The sequence below is a fragment of the Stenella coeruleoalba genome, assembly GCF_951394435.1.
Source record: "Stenella coeruleoalba genome assembly, chromosome: 3".
Lineage (NCBI taxonomy): Eukaryota > Metazoa > Chordata > Mammalia > Artiodactyla > Delphinidae > Stenella > Stenella coeruleoalba.
In genome coordinates this window covers 156731328-156749002 of record NC_137148.1, presented here as the reverse complement: position 1 = coordinate 156749002, position 17675 = coordinate 156731328, and the positions used below count along the sequence as shown (strand labels likewise).

At 40.8% G+C, this 17675-nt stretch overlaps 1 protein-coding gene across 1 annotated transcript in view; it reads left to right on the top strand.

The window, feature by feature from the left end:
- RUFY1 (RUN and FYVE domain containing 1) overlaps window positions 1–17675 on the top strand; it is a 57781-nt gene that overhangs the window by 23142 nt on the left and 16964 nt on the right. The window contains exons 7-11 of the mRNA XM_079915789.1: window positions 2724–2789; window positions 4964–5033; window positions 9176–9277; window positions 10016–10132; window positions 10531–10698. Coding sequence (XP_079771915.1) covers window positions 2724–2789; window positions 4964–5033; window positions 9176–9277; window positions 10016–10132; window positions 10531–10698 — 523 coding nt within the window. The remainder of the gene's footprint in view (window positions 1–2723; window positions 2790–4963; window positions 5034–9175; window positions 9278–10015; window positions 10133–10530; window positions 10699–17675) is intronic.

The following is a 17675-nucleotide window of genomic DNA, read 5'->3' as shown; positions in this document are numbered from 1 at the left end:
TATGGCCCCATTCACCCACTCCCCCACCCCCCCCACCTCTGGCAACCACCAGTCCCTGTATCTGTGAGTTTGGTTTTGTGTTTATTTTAGATTCCACATATAAGTAAGATCATAAGGTATTTGTCTTTCACTGTTTTACTTACATCGCTTAGCATAATGCCCTCAAAGTCCACTCATGTTGTCAGAAATGGTAGGATTTCCTTTTTTTTAATGGATGAATAGTATTTTATTATATGAATATACCACATCCATTGATGGACAGTTAGGTTGTTTCCATATCTCGGCTGTTATAAATAATGCTGCAGTGAACATGGGGGTGCATATACATTTTCAAGTTAGTTTTCATTTTCTTTGGATAAATACCCAGAAGTGGAATTGCTGGGTCATTTAGTATTTCTATTTTTTAGTTTTTTGAAGAATTGCCATACTGTTTTCCATAGTGGCTGCACCAATTTACATTCCCACCAACAGTGCACAAGTGTTCCCTTTTCTCTGCATCCTGGCCTACACTTATTACTTCTTGTCTTTTCGGTGATAGCCATTCTAACGGATATGGCGTGATAGCATACTGTGGTTTTTGATTTGCATTCCCCTGATGATTAGTGATGCTGCATCTTTTCATGTAACTGTTGGCAAAGAATGCTACTTTTGTTTTTGTGTTGTTTGATTTTTTATTTTTTATTTAGCTATTTTTAATTACAGTGGTAATACATTCCTATTCCCATTGTTTAAGGAATTAGGCTCTGTGGAAGAATAGAGAGTACAAGGCAAATTTCCCCATTAACACCATCCCCTCGTCTCCATCTCAGTCCCACTCCCCCTGCTTCTTCAGAGGAAGCTACTCATGCATGACTCCTTCCAAGCCTTTCTTTACTGCCTTGCAGGTATATATTTTTTGGTAGTGTAATTTGCTTTATGGTTTGGATGTAAATGGAAAGGTACTATTATATATTTAAGTTGCCACTAGACTTATTCTTTGATCCTACTGTGTCTTGGGTGTCTTTTCATGCCACATTGTAGCTCTACTTCATCCTTGTTAACAAGAGCATTAAAAGAAGTTATCCTGGAAAAAAAAAGAAAAGAAAAGAAAAAAAAGCAAACAATGTATATAACATGCTACCATTTATGTTATAACAAAAAAGACATACATCCATATTTATATGTTGTACTTCCATATACATGGATCATTTCTAGAGAGGCACATTGACCTGAAAACAAGGCCACCTGTGGGGAAGAGGTCAGGAGACAGGCATGGGAGGGAGTTTCACTGTAAACCCTTGCGCTGTGTTTGAATATTTTACCACGTACATCTGTTACCTGTCTTTCACATGTCTTTGTAATGAGAACTCTTCCTTCTCAGTGCCTTGGCAGTGCACCTTACCAAGGAAGGGACCAGCGGGAATCCCATTAATGCTTCATGCACCCACAGTACAAGGATTCACTCACTTGAAATTTAAAATACATTCTTAATGTCAAAAAGAACTGGAAATAAACTGATTATCCACTATTAAGGGAATACAGTCAGCCTTTCAACCTGCAGATGTGGAACCCACAGATACAGAGGGTCAGCTGTGCTATGCCATTTGTATAAGGGACTTGAGCATCTGCAGATTTGGGTATCCACAGAGGTTCTGGAACTAGTCCCCTGTGGATACCTAGGGACATCTGCAATTGAATGAATTGTAGAACATCTGAAGTATTCCACACTATGTATTATACAGACATGAAAGAAAAACAAATTTGACCTACTGTATAGTAGATTTAGAGGGATTTCCACAGGTATTATTGAGTGAGAAAAGTATAATACTGAGAAGTATATATATCCCATTTTTTTAAAACCCCCAAATTCTCTAATATATATTTTAATTGCATATACTATATGTAAAAATATAGATAGATATTATGATTATATACACATAGGATACTCAACAAGCTATCAGTATGTGTTACCTGGGAGAGCTATGTAAAGGGCAGAAAGGTAAAAAAAAAATGACTGCACTGACCAGCAAATCCAGCACCTGTGGCATGAACCTGGGTCACATGATCCCATTTATGTACATATGTATGTAAAGAAATTGGTGGGAGGAGCCTAACTTTAAAATGATAAAGTCTTTTTTGCTTTTTTTATAAAGATGTATGAAGTTTCGTTGTGTTGTGTTTTTGCTTTTTGCTTTTTTTTTTTGGCCATGCTGCACAGCTTGCAGGATCTTAGTTCCCTGACCAGGGATTGAACCTACCCCCTTGGCAGTGAAAGTGTGGAGTCCTAACCACTGGACTGCCAAAGAGTTCCCAGAGTCTTTTTTTTTAACCCAGACTAATCAGGTTTGTGTTTTGAAGAGTCTTGTGGTCTTCTTTTCTGAGGCAGCTTCTTTTCCTTCAGTATAACAAGGGCTGCTTCATCTCCTAACTGGAGAGCCATTTACATGTGGCTTTTGGTGTTTCTCCCTTGCCTGCCAGTGGCTTTCTCAAATGCTAGGGGAGAGATGGGAGGAGCGTCTGCAGGGAGGCTCCTCTCCAGGCAGCCTGTTTCCAGTGTGTCCCATGTCTTCCTAGCCCGCCTTGCTGGTTCACTTAGGACCGTGCAGACATTACTAAGCTCTGACCATCTCTTGGTTTCCTGATGACATTGGTACTCCTACAAGGTGACTGGAAGGTTGGGGGACAATTAAAAGTATTAACCCTGAGTAAAAAGAATTTCTCTCTTTTTATGTTCTTTTTAAAAGGCATGAAAGAATTACTGATGTCCTTGATCAAAAAAATTATGTGGAAGAACTTAACCGGCACTTAAGGTAGGACTCCCTCCTTTTTCCAGTGTTGCAGTTCATTCTCAGTGCCCGATAATTGCCTCATGGAACCTTTTTGAGTTGCCATATATTTATAACTAACTTTTTTCCAAACCAAGAAAAAAGGTTGTCGTTCAGTGCTCATGTGTACAGACTGTAGAAGTATGATTTCTTGATAAAGAGCTTTGGGGAATCCTTCGATCTTTTGTTCTGTCTAGTTATGCAAATTAGAGAGTAATAAATTAAACCTCTCCACCCCTTAGCCCACCGCAGCTTAGTTGGAAATCACTGCATGGGAAGCATTATTGCTGCTGGGAATCAACACACATCCCTCCAACGTTCTGGGCAGGAAAAAGGGGTTGAAAACCACTGGGCTAGACCTTTGAGAACAATTCAATAGTGATAGCAGGTATCTTTATCTTGAATTTTCATTTTAATTGGAAAGCTACTCCTGTGTTTCATGAAACACTAGTTGTTGCAGGTTTTGATGGAGAATGGATGGAGATTCTCAGCCTAACATGTTTGGGAAAAATAATTCTCTCTCTGAACCCTCTTTAGAGAGTACACTGTGCACATTAGCAGTTCTCTGCGGGAGCAGCCTCTCCGGCCCCCAAAGCCAATGAAGCAGGCAAAGGAGCTAGTGTGTTCTTCAGAACATACCTAGGGTATGCTGCTCTGAGCTTTCCTGAGGTGTGATGCTGGCTATTATTTTGAGAGTGAGATTCTTAATCCATGCTTAGTTTATTGAGAACTTTTATAAGGAATAGATGTTGAATTTTATCAAATGCCTTTTAGCATCCATTAAGTTAATCATGACTTTTATCCCTTAATCTATTGATGTAATATAGTTTATTAATGGATTTCTTCATAGGGATAAACTCTACTTGATCATAGCTTTAATAGTTTAGTCATTCTCTTAACATGTAACTTAACATAGTTGTTCCATAGTTTCCCCTCTGGCATGGTATCAGGGTTATGCAGCTTCACAAAATGAATCAGGAAGCTTTGCCTTGTTTCTGTGCCTGGGAACACCTTCTATTTTGTGAGCATTATTTGCTCCTTGAAAATTTGAAGCTCAAAGCCTGTATGGAGGCAATACTTTGCCAGCTTTTCAGTTTTTCCTTAGCTGTTAATTCATCTAGCTTTTCTCCTCGTGAGGATATATCTTTTTTGGTAATTTATGTTTTCTAAGGAAAAATAGAAATTTTGTTGATATTTTCTAAGTTATGTAGTTGGTACAGAATTGAAAATGGCATACTCTTAAAACTTGTAATTCCTTCCATATGTTTTGTTTTGTTGACTTTTTCATTTTGTGTCAATTTGTATTTTTATTTTTCTCCCACCCAATTCTTGAACCTTGGTTCATTAGCCTTGTCAGGTTTGTTTCTTGGTACCCCCCTCACCGGCAAAAAGCCCCAGTTTTTGGTAGTAGGGTCTGTTGCCTAAAAGTGCAGGCTCTGGAGCCAGACCACCTGGGTTCATAGGGGTATGAAGTTAAGTGAGTTTTTCGATATAAAGTTATGGTTTCCTCATCTGTAAAACAGATTAACAATAAGATTTGCCTCACAGAATTGTGGGGAGTTGACGCATTTAAAGTGCTTAGAACAAACAGGGCCTGACATATTGTCCAAAAAGAAAACTACTACTATTATTGTTGTGGTTATTATTATTGTTGTTTGTCAAGTCTACATTAGCTTTTACATATTTTTCAGTATGAAAGTAGTGCATATTACTTAAAGAATATGTGAAAAATGGGACAAAGTGTAAAAAAGATTTAAAAATCACCTTTGATCCTACTACCCAAAAGTACCAATATCTTGTTATGAATATTACTTTAGATATATGACTGCCGGTGCGTTTTGGTTCCCATATATTGTGTTGGGGGAAATGCTGTTTTCTTTCCAGTTGGCTAAACAAGAAATGGATAGCATATTTGGAGAAAACATTGAAAACTTTTCAGTAAAAAAAAAATATATATACACACACACACACACACACACACACACACACACACACTGCTTACATATATATTTAGAATTCTCATCTATGAGTTAATTGGAGACCCTTTGACTCTCCATTTCATATAGGAAATCTAGGAATCTCTATTCTCATTGTTTACAGATTGGGAAAACAGTCAGCTTTTATAAGTTCACATTTACTTAATATTTTCTTTTTTACAGCTGCACAGTTGGGGATCTTCAAACCAAGATAGAAGGGCTGGAAAAGACTAATTCAAAGCTTCAAGAAGAGGTTTGTAACTTATTGAAATTCTTAAAGCAGAATGACCCAAGAAGAGAAATGGTATGGTTGGTATATCTGACCAGAGCTTCTCACTGGTAGGAATGGGAATTGCTAACCTTGGGTTGAGCTGCACACAGGACAGACATTCTCAGAATTTCACATCCTCAGAATGTCCGTGTTCTGCCCTGGCCGGGGCTCCCATGAGCCAGTGCAACGGATCATGAGCCAGTTCTAAGTGACTTAGGTTTTATCACCTCACAGTGGTCCAGTAGAAGACAAGTCCTAGTTGGAAAAGCCCCACTCCTTTTGTGAACGTGCTATCCTCTTCCTCTTTTCCCACCTTTCCTATGATGTAGTGTGTCTCCCGGCTGCCCAGAAGGCACAGGCTCTTTTATGGGGTAAAAGTACCCTCGTCCCCCCTTCCGTGTCTCGGCCTCTCAGGAGCTTGGAACCAGTCTCCCCACAGTGTGGTCTTTCTCTGCTTTCTCACTAGGAAGAGAAAGAATGAAAGGACAGGAAGAAGGAGGGCTGAGGCTGAGGAAGAAAGCTTGCTGCCAGCTGCCCGGCAGTCTCCTTGGTGGACACATCTTGTCTCCTGTTAGCAGGAGGGGGGTTGCTCAGCCTTTCTGAGGCTTTCCACAGGTAGCGGTCCCTGGCTGCTCGACCCTCCCCACCAAGTCTCACCGGGAAGGAAGAGGGCTGTGAGGGGGGCCGGAGAGTGACCCCCCCGCCATGGTGTGGAGGCAGGTTACAGCCGAAAGGAGAGTCGCAGAGCGCACCTTTGTAACGGAGGACCCAGTTTAAAGCTCACTTTAAACTTCCTGCGCCCTCTTGAGGGGGCAGGCCCGAACAGCTTTCAGGAGAGGAGCTCAGATTTGTAACAGGAGAAAGAAGCTCAAAAATGGGCCTCATGGGAGAGACTTCATCACACTTAGAGCTGAAGGACTCGAATTCACCTGGGGGGTGGAGTGGGCCTTTGGGCCTCACTTTGCTCATCTCTAAATTGGGTGATAATTCAACACACTTACAATAGTATTGTAAAGATTAAGTTAGATTAATACCACATAAATGTGCCTTGTCCAACACTTAGCATGTGGAGGCACTCAAGGAGACCTTAGTTGATTTTATTTTATTTATTTTTAAAATTTTTTTATTTTATTTATTTATTTTTGGCTGCGTTGGGTCTTCATTGCTGCACACGGGCTTTCTCTAGTTGCAGCAAGCAGGGGCTAGTCTTCGTTGTGATGCAGGGGCTTCTCATTGCGGTGGCTTCTCTTGTTGTGGAGCACAGGCTCTAGGCGTGCAGGCTTCAATAGTTGTGGTGCGCGGGCTCAGTAGGTGTGGCTCGCGGGCTCTAGAGTGCAGGCTCAGTAGTTGTGGCACACGGGATTAGTTGCTCCGCGGTATGTGGGATCTTCCTGGACCAGGGCTCGAACCCGTGTCCCCTGCATTGACAGGCGGATTCTTAACCACTGCACCACCAGGGAAGTCCCCTTAGTTGATTTTAGAAAAGCAGATTCACTCTTTGTTCTCCCAGATGAGGTGGCATGCTTTTTTTTTTATTTATAATTTTTATTGGAGTATAGTTGATTTACAATGTTGTGTTAGTTTCAGGTGTACAACAAAGTGAATCAGCTATACATATACATATATCCACTCTTTTTTAGATTCTTTTCCCATATAGGGCATTACATAGTAATGAGTAGAGTTCCCTGTGCTATACAGAAGGTCCTTACTAGTTATCTGTTTTATATATAGTAGTTTGTATATGTCAATCCCAATCTTCCAATTTATCCCTCCCCGCCCTTTACCCCCTGGTAACCGTAAGTTTGTTTTCTACACCTGTAACTCTATTTCTGTTTTGTAGATAAGTTCATTTATACCCTTTTTTAGATTCCACGTATAAGCAATATTGTATGATATTTGTCTTTCTCTGTCTGACTTACTTCACTCAGTCTGACAATCTCTAGGTCAATCCATGTTTCTGCAGATGGCATTATTTCGTTCTTTTTTATGGCTGAGTAATATTCCACTGTGTATATGTACTACATCTTCTTTATGCATTCCTCTGTTGATGGACATTTAGGTTGCTTCCATGTCCTGGCTACTGTAAGTAATGCTGCAATGAACATTGGGGTACATATATCTTTTAGAATTATGGTTTTCTCCGGATATATGCCCAGGAGTGGGATTGCTGGATCATATGGTAGCTCTATTTTTAGTTTTTTAAGGAACCTCCATACTGTTCTCCATAGTGGCTGTACCAATTTACATTCCCACAAGCAGTATAGGAGGATTGCCTTTTCTCCACACCCTCTCCAGCAATTATTGTTTGTAGATTTTTTTTTTTTTTTTTTTTTTTTTTGCGTTACACGGGCCTCTCTGTTGTGGCCTCTCCCGCTGTGGAGCACAGGCTCTGGACGCGCAGGCTCAGCGGCCATGGCTCATGGGCCCAGCTGCTCCGCAGCATGTGGGATCTCCCCGGACCGGGGCATGAACCCATGTCCCCTGCATCGGCAGGCGGACTCTCAACCACTGCGCCACCAGGGAAGCCCTGTTTGTAGATTTTTTCATGATGGCCATTCTGACCAGTGTAAGGTGATACCTCATTGTAGTTTTTATTTGCATTTCTCTAATAATTAGTGATGTTGACCATCTTTTCATGTGCTTTTTGGCCATCTGCATGTCTTCTTTGGAGAAATATCTATTTAGATCTTCTGCCCATTTTTCGATTGGGTTGTTTTTTTGATATTGAGCCGCATGAGCTGTTTGTATATTTTGGAGATTAATCCCTGGTCAGTTGCTTCATCTGTAAATATTTTCTCCCATTCTGAGGGGAGGTGACATGCTTTGAGTGAAAGTCTAATTTAGCTTTTGAAACTGAACAACTGGCTTATTTTTCCTTCAAAGGCAAACAGATGTAATAGAAAATGTACTTCAGAGAAAAGTGTATCTCTCACTTCAGGGTGTGCTCTCTACGTCTTCAGAGAGTAGGATGGGAATTAGCTTATGGTTTTTGCCTGCTTTTTCCCTTGCAGCAACTAGCACCTCCTTTCAAGCCTTAAAGTTTCTTACGTGGGCATAGCAGTTATGTTTAGAAACCCCAGTCCTGGGTTCTGAGTCTGAGTGGACCTAGATGCTGTTGACCAAGAGGAGGTGAGGAGTTCAGTGCTTCAGGGCCCCCCGTTAGTGAATGACGCTAAGAGCACAGCCAAGTATTGAGGGCAAATGTCTGGCTTCTTTCTGCTTCTCCAGCCTCACCTTCTCTCACCAGGCTGTCTCAGAGGCTGGGAAAGGAGAGGTTGGTTGGGGTATTTACTCACCTCTCCTGCTAGCCTCTCCTCAGCAGGTACATGAAGGCACCTGCTCCTGTACACTTTAGCCTAAACTACGTTAACTTGTTCAGGGCAAGGAAGATGTTTTCCTCGGGCACATCTTTAATGGTTTGGTTGTGATTCCTCTCCCAGCTTCTTTAATTCTCTCTCTAGTGGTAAGATATCCTTTTGCTCATTGGCTAGAAAAACTAAAAAGAATGAAGAATCAGGGGGAAAAAAGCCCGTAATCCCTTGGCTAAGTGACAGCTGTATATAGAGTCCCCATCTTTCCTTAAGCTTTTTTTGTTTGTTTGTTTTTGTTTTTCTTAATGATTTTTAACAGTTAAGTTTTTTTCTTTAAACTAGACGTGAGAACTTACTGTATAACCTGCTTTTTTATTTTTATTATATCATAAGTATGTTCTCAAGTCATTAAAAGCTTTTGTAAGTATTTTAATAACTACATATTTCTGTTTTATGCTTTTACTGTGATTTGTTAAACCATTTCTAGTATTGGACATTTAAGCTGTTTCTAATTTGTGTCCATAAATCTTTGCCCACGTGAAGTAGTATGCTATCATTTTTGTAAAACAAGAATATCTAGGGAGGACAGAGATGGCTAGGGGCAGGGGTAAGAGAGATTTTACTGTTTATATTTTTATATCTTTGGAATTTTGAACCATGTGAATGTATTACCTATTCAAAACAAGGATAAAAAATAAAATATCACATATGTGAAAATACATTGTCAATTGTGAAGATGCCAAATGTTAGCTTTTAATTTGAACAGTAAGATTCATTTTGATGTTAAGAAATCTAAAAATCTTTCTTAATCAGCTTTCAGCTGCAACAGACCGAATTTGTTCACTTCAAGAAGAACAGCAACAATTAAGAGAACAAAATGAATTAATTCGTGAGAAAAGCGAAAAAAGCGTGGAGGTGAGAAGTAGGCCTTGCAGCTGGGCGGCATGTTCCCCACTCAGACATGTCCATCAGACATCTCAAGCCCAGAACGTGCAAAGATGCCTTGTTTGACACCAGAAAATCCTGCCGCAGTGCCCTTCCGTGTCACTCTCAGGCCACCCGGACCACTTGGGGTTTCCCAAGTGCACTGCTCCCTTGCCTCTGGGCCTTTGCGAGTGCAAGTTCCTATTCCCTCTTCAGCTTCTCTCATGAGCCTGGTCCCCTGTGGTGCTGCCTCTGGCACCCATCAGTAGGCCTGGACCCTTCTTCTCCCGTGTTTCCATAGCTATTTGCACCTCCCTCCATTATAGAATCCGCTTACTGTTGTGTAGAATTGCTGGCTTGCAGCTGTCTCACCTGATGACCTGAGAGTAGAGACCATATCTGATTCATCTCAAAATTCACCCAGTGCTAAAAACGTGCTAGATAAATACTGAATGGGGACCTTTCCCACTCAGAACGACTATTCTATTTTAAAGAAAATTAAATTGTTTTCTGCACCTACCTTTTCAAAAATCTATTGGCTTGCTCTCATCCTTCATGTTCAAAGATATTTCAAAATACCTTTAAAATTTTAGCCTTTCTCTATTATGCTTAAAAAAATAGAAATTATGCTACTGTTTAAAAATATATATATGTTATATTTTTAAATACTTTGTAGTTAGCTTGCTTCTGTAAGCAAACCATCCCTCTGGTGCTCTTGTTTGATCACAGATAACAAAACAGGATACAAAAGTTGAGCTGGAGACTTACAAGCAGACTCGGCAAGGTCTGGATGAAATGTACAATGATGTGTGGAAGCAGCTGAAGGAGGAGAAGAAAGCCCGTTTGGTGAGTTTGCGAGCCTGAGTTACCAGAAAGATTCCTCAGTTTATTCCCTCTATGTTACTTCTGTCAGTACTTTGCACACACATGCTTCAACCTGCTTTTAAAAACAAGTGAGTTTTTATACAAATAAAGTTTTTAACATGTGAAAAAAAATACTCGTGGAGTATTCCTCATTGCCACCTACCTGCTTTCTGTTGACTTGATGCAGAGCCAGTGTTCATTGTAAAATGAGGAAAGGGAGAAAACTTAATCTAGTTACGCTCCAGACAGACTTGTCTGCATCTCCCTAACCTATTCTGACCTTCCGTTTGTATTTTCAGCACTGCCCAAGATACAACATCAGTTAAGTTCATTTCTGTGATGTGCTTTAATAATATTTTCCTTATTAATATCCTTTTAAGGAACTAGAAAAAGAACTGGAGCTACAAATTGGAATGAAAACCGAAATGGAAATCGCAATGAAGTTACTAGAAAAGGACACTCACGAGAAGCAGGACACTCTAGTTGCCCTGCGCCAGCAGCTGGAGGAAGTCAAAGCAATTAACTTACAGATGTTTCACAAAGTTCAGGTGGGACTTGGCTTTATGTCCACATCACAACCCTGTTTCCTGCTGCTTGTCTACGGTGGTAGAGCTTGTCACGTGCTGCCTTTCCAGTCATTCTTTCCGCAGAAGGAGAGAATAGACACATCTGTGAGGGCCTAGTATTTGCAGACCTGGTCCTAGGCCATCTTACATGTTATTGCATTTATTTTATTTGAGTCTCCCAGCAGTCCCTGACAAAAGTTTATAAAATGGGGGGAAATGTAAGTGACAAGGTAAAATCAAATGGCTAAGTCACATGTCCCTGGTGGCACAGCTAATAAATAGAGCTGAAAACTGAACTGTGTCTCTTGAATCTAAATCTGAACTTTGCCTGTCATACGTTCACTGTCCCCCTGCTGTCTGTTTCTGTCTACTTCAGGTACTAATTGTTTGCCCCAAGAAATGGAGAAGTGGATTAAGGATATTAGTTAGTATTGCCTTTTCAAGCTTTGCCAATAAGTTAATCTTGCTGAGTCTCCAAGATCACCTCCCTCGTCATTTCAGAGTGGTCAAGGGGAGCTAGCCCAGAAAGAACCGGTCACGCCAGAGTTTGAAAGACAGCATCTAAACACTGCAACACTTTCTTGCCCAGAAGCTACCCAGAAGGGTACCATTCTGTGTCCTCAAAGCTTTTCCTTTTTTGAAGTTCTCTTTCCTATTTTATTGCCGAAACAGTCCCACTTCCTTTTCCATAGAGTGGTTTCAGTCTTACTAGTAGTAACATCTATGTCAAAGATAATGTGAGAGCAGACGGTACAAATAAACTGTGCTATTTTGTCCGTCTTTTTAAAAATTATTACGTAATTAATATTTTTGTAATTGCAACAATGAAAATTGAAGCAAAAAGAGAAAAGGAAGAAAATAGTTTTACCCTCCCAACAAATTATCTATTTTAATTTTTTCATGTTTTCTTCTGGTTTTGTTCAGCATATAGACATACTGTTAATACATGTTAGGGGAAACTAAACTACTATAATAGCTTAAAGCATTGCAGACCAGCAGTTTTGCTCCCCACGGTCATTCAGGGATTCAGACTAATGGCAGCTCCAGCTCTCAAGGCCACTTGAGTTGTCACCATTCTTGCCAGCAGAAGTGGGGAGAAGAGCAAAAGTCCAGAGCCAGGGATTTGTTCTCAAACAGTGAGACAGCAGTTGCACCCACCATTTCTTCCGATCACATAGGAAAGGGCTAGTCAGCATGGCCAGGCTTGGCTGCAAGGGGAGCCTGGGGCTGTTGTTTCTGGGCTGCAGGCCAGGTGAAGGGGAAAGTAGGTGTGGGTAGATGTAGTTGTCACTACAACAGTCGACCCCACTGAGCTACTGGCAAGCCCTGCTTCCTCAGAGTCCACAACCCTGGGTGACGGGCAGCACTCTTCCTCAAGCCCATAGGGCCTGTGTTCCAACTAGAAGACTATCTGTCAGTCACGTTAGCCTGTCCTGCCCAGGATGAACTGGTAGAGCAGAAACAGGATAACCATGATGAAATGCCTATTGGAAAAGAGGAAACAAGGGACACACCTGGCAGTCCCTGGCCCTCGGTGGTCATTGTGTCCTCTGGGCAGGAACCGTGAAGGCTGCTTGGGGTACTGAGGACTCCATTTCTTAGCATGTCTGGCTACCGCTTCTGCCTTCTAGAGAGCATGTCTGCTGACCTCTGTGGCCCCTGAGACCACCATCTTCGATGGCTGATGGGAAGTGGGCTCCCGTGGAGTGGGCTACACAGCTTTGACGGCCAGCTTCTTGCCAGTGTCAGTCTACTGGCCTGGAGGTTGTATAAGGGATCCAACAGTCAGATATTTTTCAGACCAGACTGGTGGTTTCTTGGACAATTCGGTTCCCTCTGTCACAGCCTCTGGTCTGCTTGCATCCACTTGATCCGTGTGTCAGTGACCGTAGTCTGTTATGAGTAAACACAGTTCCCACACCTGCTCCGTTTCTTTGCTCTGTCAGTCTTTCTCATGTCAGTGACCAGTCATCTAGAACAACAGCTTGAGACATGAGGAAAGCAGCCTACTCCGATCTTCGCTGCAGGATGTCACAGGGCCATATGGCTCACTCTTCAGTCCTCTCTCTTCCTTCTGAGTCCAGAAGCAGTTGACTTTTCTAACCTTTGGCCTCTGTATCCCTGTCCATCTCTCCCTGCAAACCCCTTGCTTATAGCACCTGTTCACATGGCAAAGCCCACTGCACATCCTAGCATTCTGGAGCCCTGGCACAGTTGCGTGGATTCCATCTTCCAAGTTTGGGCAAGCGACAGTTTGACTAAATGTTTGCCATAACTAACAAGGGTCACAACATCTGCTTTGACAGCACCAAACCCCTGGCTGCTGAGTCAGCACAGCATACATTGGGTTCCCCGGGGAAGCACCACCCCCAAGTCCGTCTCTGGTGCTGCTGGAATTCTGGCTTCATACCCTTTTCTCCCTCTGGGCTTCAGATGCAGAAGGTTGAGTCAGTCATATCCCTCTGTTTGGGGCACTATAATAAGACACCCTGTTTTCTTATTTCCTTTTATCCCCCACCCCGACTCCCATCCTCTTTCCTCTAGGCCAGCATTCTTAAGTGTTTATCTTTTTATTTATATTTGTCATTCTAAAACATGTATCATTTTGAGGACATGAATTTTAATTTACACAAGTGGTATCGTGCTGTGGATCACATTCTATTCCTTACTTTTTCTCCCTCAGTGCTACATTCATCCTCATGTATATCTGCTGTTGGCTTCTTAGTGCAGTTTAGCTTCCCAGCGTTTGTACCCACTGTGTTTTCTTGCCCATTCCCCCGGTGACGGACAAACGGTTTTCCTCCACTGCGCTAGCACAAGCAACACCTTGGCAGCTAGTGTACCCATCTCCCTCTGAAATCTCTCTGGCAGACATAATTGAAGTGTCCTCCCAGCCAGACACTTCCTTTCCTCCTTTGTGTCCTTGGTTTGCATAAGCCCAGCCACACTGCTTTCTAGAAGGGCTGCACCAACACACGCTCCCTCCAGCTGTGTCCTGTGGTGCCTGTATTGCGAGGGTACAGTTGACTTAATATTCATTTCTCAGTCTAGTGAGCTTGAGCATCCCTTCATGTTGGTTCCCATTTATGCTGCTTTGTGGCTTGCCTATTCATATTTTTTGTCCTTTTTTCTTTTGGGTTTCCTATGTTTTCCTTGTTGATTAGTAGTAATTCCATGTATGGTCTAAATTTTAGTCCTTTACTGGTTTACAGATTGTAAATATCTTCTCCTAGTGTCATCTACTGTCCTTAAGTCCCTATTTTTGATGTAGTCTAATGTGTTGATTTTTCACATATGGTTTGAAGTTTGGGGGTTTTGTTTTAGAACTCTTTCTCATGTCTAGGTGTCAAAGATATTCCACACTAGTTGTCTAAACCTTTCACATTTAGGTTTTTAATGTATCTAGAGTTAACCTTTGTATATGGCCTTACCTAGGGATCCAGTTATCTTTTTCTCCATATAGTAAGCTGCTTAAAAGTACCACAAACTGAGTGGCTTTACAAAAATTTGCCGTCTCACAGTACTGGAGGCCAGAAGTTTCAGAGTAAGGTGTTGGCAGGAATGGTTTCCTCTGAGGGCTGTGAGGAAGTCAGTCCCATCCGTCTCCTAGATTCTGGTGGTTGCTGGCAATATTTGGGTTTCCTTCACTTGGAGAAGTTATCACCTCCATCTCTGCCCTCATCTTCACACAGCTTTCTCCCTGTGTGTGCATGCCTGTGCCCACATTTCCCCTTTGTAAAAGGACACCAGTCATATTGGATTAGGAGCCCACCCTACTCCAGTGTGACCTCATCTTAACTAATTATGTCTGCAGTGAGTGACCCGTTTTCCAAATAAGATCCTGGGTGGTACTGGGGTTAGGACTTCAACATAATGGATTTGGGATGGACACACTCGACCCATAACGTAGGTCAAGCCTGCCTACCTTTCCCCCTTTTTTCCCTCTTCTTTTTTTGATTGACTTATCTATTTGTAAATGTTCATCCTTTTTTTCTTTTTTTTAATTGAAGTATAATTAATTTACAGTATTGTGTTAGTTTCAGGTGTAAAGCAAAGTGATTCTTTTTCAGATTCTTTTCTATTATAGGGTATTACAAAATACTGAGTATAGTTCCCTATGCTATACAGTAGGTCCTTATTTATCTGTTTTATATATAGTGGTGTGTATCTGTTAATCCCAAATTTCTAATTTATCCCTCCTCACCCCTTTCCCTTTGGTAACCATAAGTTTCTTTTCTACGTCTGTGAGTCTGTTTCTGTGTTGTAAATAAGTTCATTTGTATCATTTTTTCAGATCCTATGTGTGATACATGATATTTGTCTTTGTCTGTCTGACTTCACTTTAGTATGATAATCTCTAGGTCCATCCATATTGCTGCAAATGGCATTATTTCCTTCTTTCTTATGGCTGAATAATATTCCAATGTATATAATACCATATCTTCTTTATCCTTCATCTATTTTTTTATATAAATTTATTTACTTTTTATTTTTATTTTTGGCCACGTTGGGTCTTTGTTGCCGTGCATGGGCTTTCTCTGGTTGCGGCGAGTGGGGGCTACTCTTCGTTGCGGTGCATGGGCTTCCCATTGCAGTGGCTTCTCTTGTTGCGGAGCATGGGCTGTAGGCACACGGGCTTCAATAGTTGTGGCACGCGGGCTCAGTAGTTGTGGCACGCGAGCTCTAGAGCGCAGGCTCAGTAGTTGCGGTGAATGGGCTTAGTTGCTCTGCAGCATGTGGGATCTTCCCGGACCAGGGCTCAAACCCATGTCCCCTGCATTGGCAGGCGGATTCTTAACCACTGTGCCACCAGGGAAGCCCCTATCCATTCATCTGTCGATGGACATTTAGGTTGCTTCCATGTCTCGGTTACTGTAAATAGTATTGCTGTGAACATTGAGGTGCACGTATCTTTTTGAATTAGAGCTTTCATCTTTTCTGGATATATGCCCAGGAGTGGGACTGCTGGATCATATGGTAATTCCATTTTTAGTTTTTTAAGGAACCTCCATACTGTCTTCCACAGTGGCTGCACCAATTTACATTCCCACCAACAGTGTAGGATTTATTATTTGCAGACTTTTTGATGATTACCATTCTGACTGGTGTGAGGTGATACTTCATTGTAGTTTTTATTTGCATTTCTCTAATAATTAGGCAAGTTGAGCATCTTTTCATGTGCTTATTGGCCATCTGTATGTTTTCTTTGTAGAAATGTTGATGTAGGTCTTCTGCCCATTTTTTGATTGGTTGTTTGTTTTTTTTGATACTGAGCTGTATAAGCTGTTTGTATATTTTCAAAATTAATCCCTTGTCAGTCACATCATTTGCAGATGTTTTCTCCCATTCCATAGGTTGTCTTTTCATTTTGTTTATGGTTTCCTTTGCTGTGCAAAAGCTTATAAGTTTAATTAGGTCCCATTTGTTTATTTTTGCTTTTGTTTCCATTACTCTAGGAGACAGATCCAAAAAAATATTTCTCTGATTTATGTCAAAGAGTGCTCTGCCTATGTTTTCCTCTAGGAGTCTTATAGTATCCAGTATTACATTTAGGTCTTTAATCCATTTCAAGTTTATTTTTGTATATGGTGTTAGAAAATGTTCTAATTTCATTCTTTTACATGTAGCTGTACACTTTTCCCAGCACCACTTACTGAAGAGACTGTCTTTTCTCCATTGTATATTCTTGCCTCCTTTGCTGTAGATTAATTGACCATAAGTGCTTGGGTTTATTTCTGGGCTTTCTATCCTGTTCCATTGATCTATGTGCTGTTTCTGTGCCAGTATCATGCTGTTTTGGTTACTGTAGCTTTGTAGTATAGTCTGATTCTTGATAAAAATTTTAGAATAAGGTATAAATTTCCTTTTTAAAAAATCCAGCTGAATTTCTTACATGAGAATTGCATTGAATTTATAGTTTACTCTCTTTTTGTCCTTTTTCTTCTGTAAGAGTTGCATTTTCTCTAGGTGAACTCCTCAATTCTGTCTAGTTCTTGTTGCTAGTGTGCTGGGTGCCTTATTTTGGCTGCATCCCCTAGTGAGGTCTTGCTGATGTAGAGAAGTGCTTTTGTGCTTTATAGGTTGATCTTGTGTTTGACAGCCTTGCTCACCACCTAGTTCTAATAGTTTGTCTATTAATCCTGTTGATTTTAGATGTAATTGATCATATCATAGGCAAATAAAGACAGTTTAATTTCTTCACTCTCAGGTTTTGTACACCTTATTCTTTTTTGTTTCTTTTAGCATTGGCCAGGACCTCCATGACTACATTAAACAGTAGTTGGAATAGTAAGCAGATTTGTGGTCCTGATCTTAAAAGTAATGCATGTAAAAATTTCTCCATCAAGAATAATGCTTACTAGATGGTTGATATATAAACTTTACTTAGTTAAGGAAGTTCTTTTCTATTTCTTGTTTGCTCAGAGTTTTCCTCATAAATAAATATTGAACCTTATTAAATGTTTTGGGCTTTTTTGCATTTTATCTGTTGTGATAGTCCTGTTCTTTTTCTCCCTTATTTATGTGGCAATTTATACATTTATGTTCCTGGATTCCTGCTTGATTGTGATATATTTAAATATACTCTTGACTCAGTTAGCCAATATGTTATATATAATCTGTGTGTTTATGTACGAGACAGACCTCTTTCTTTCCTTTTACTAGCCTTATTTGGCTTCAGAATCATGGTTGGACTGGTACTATAAAATAAGGTTTCCTGTTCTCTTTCTCTGAAATAACGCTTATAAGACAGAAAGTGTCTATTCTCCAAAAGTTTTGAGAACCCACCCATGTTGTAGGATTCATCTGGGCTGGGCTTTTTGGGCAGAGAGACTATGACTACCATTTCTATTTATTGAATGTTTACTGGCTTATTCATATTTTCCATTTCTTCTCAGACCAATTTTGGTATATTTTTTTCCAAAATGTATCTTATTTTGTTTAGGTTTTCAAATGTTTTT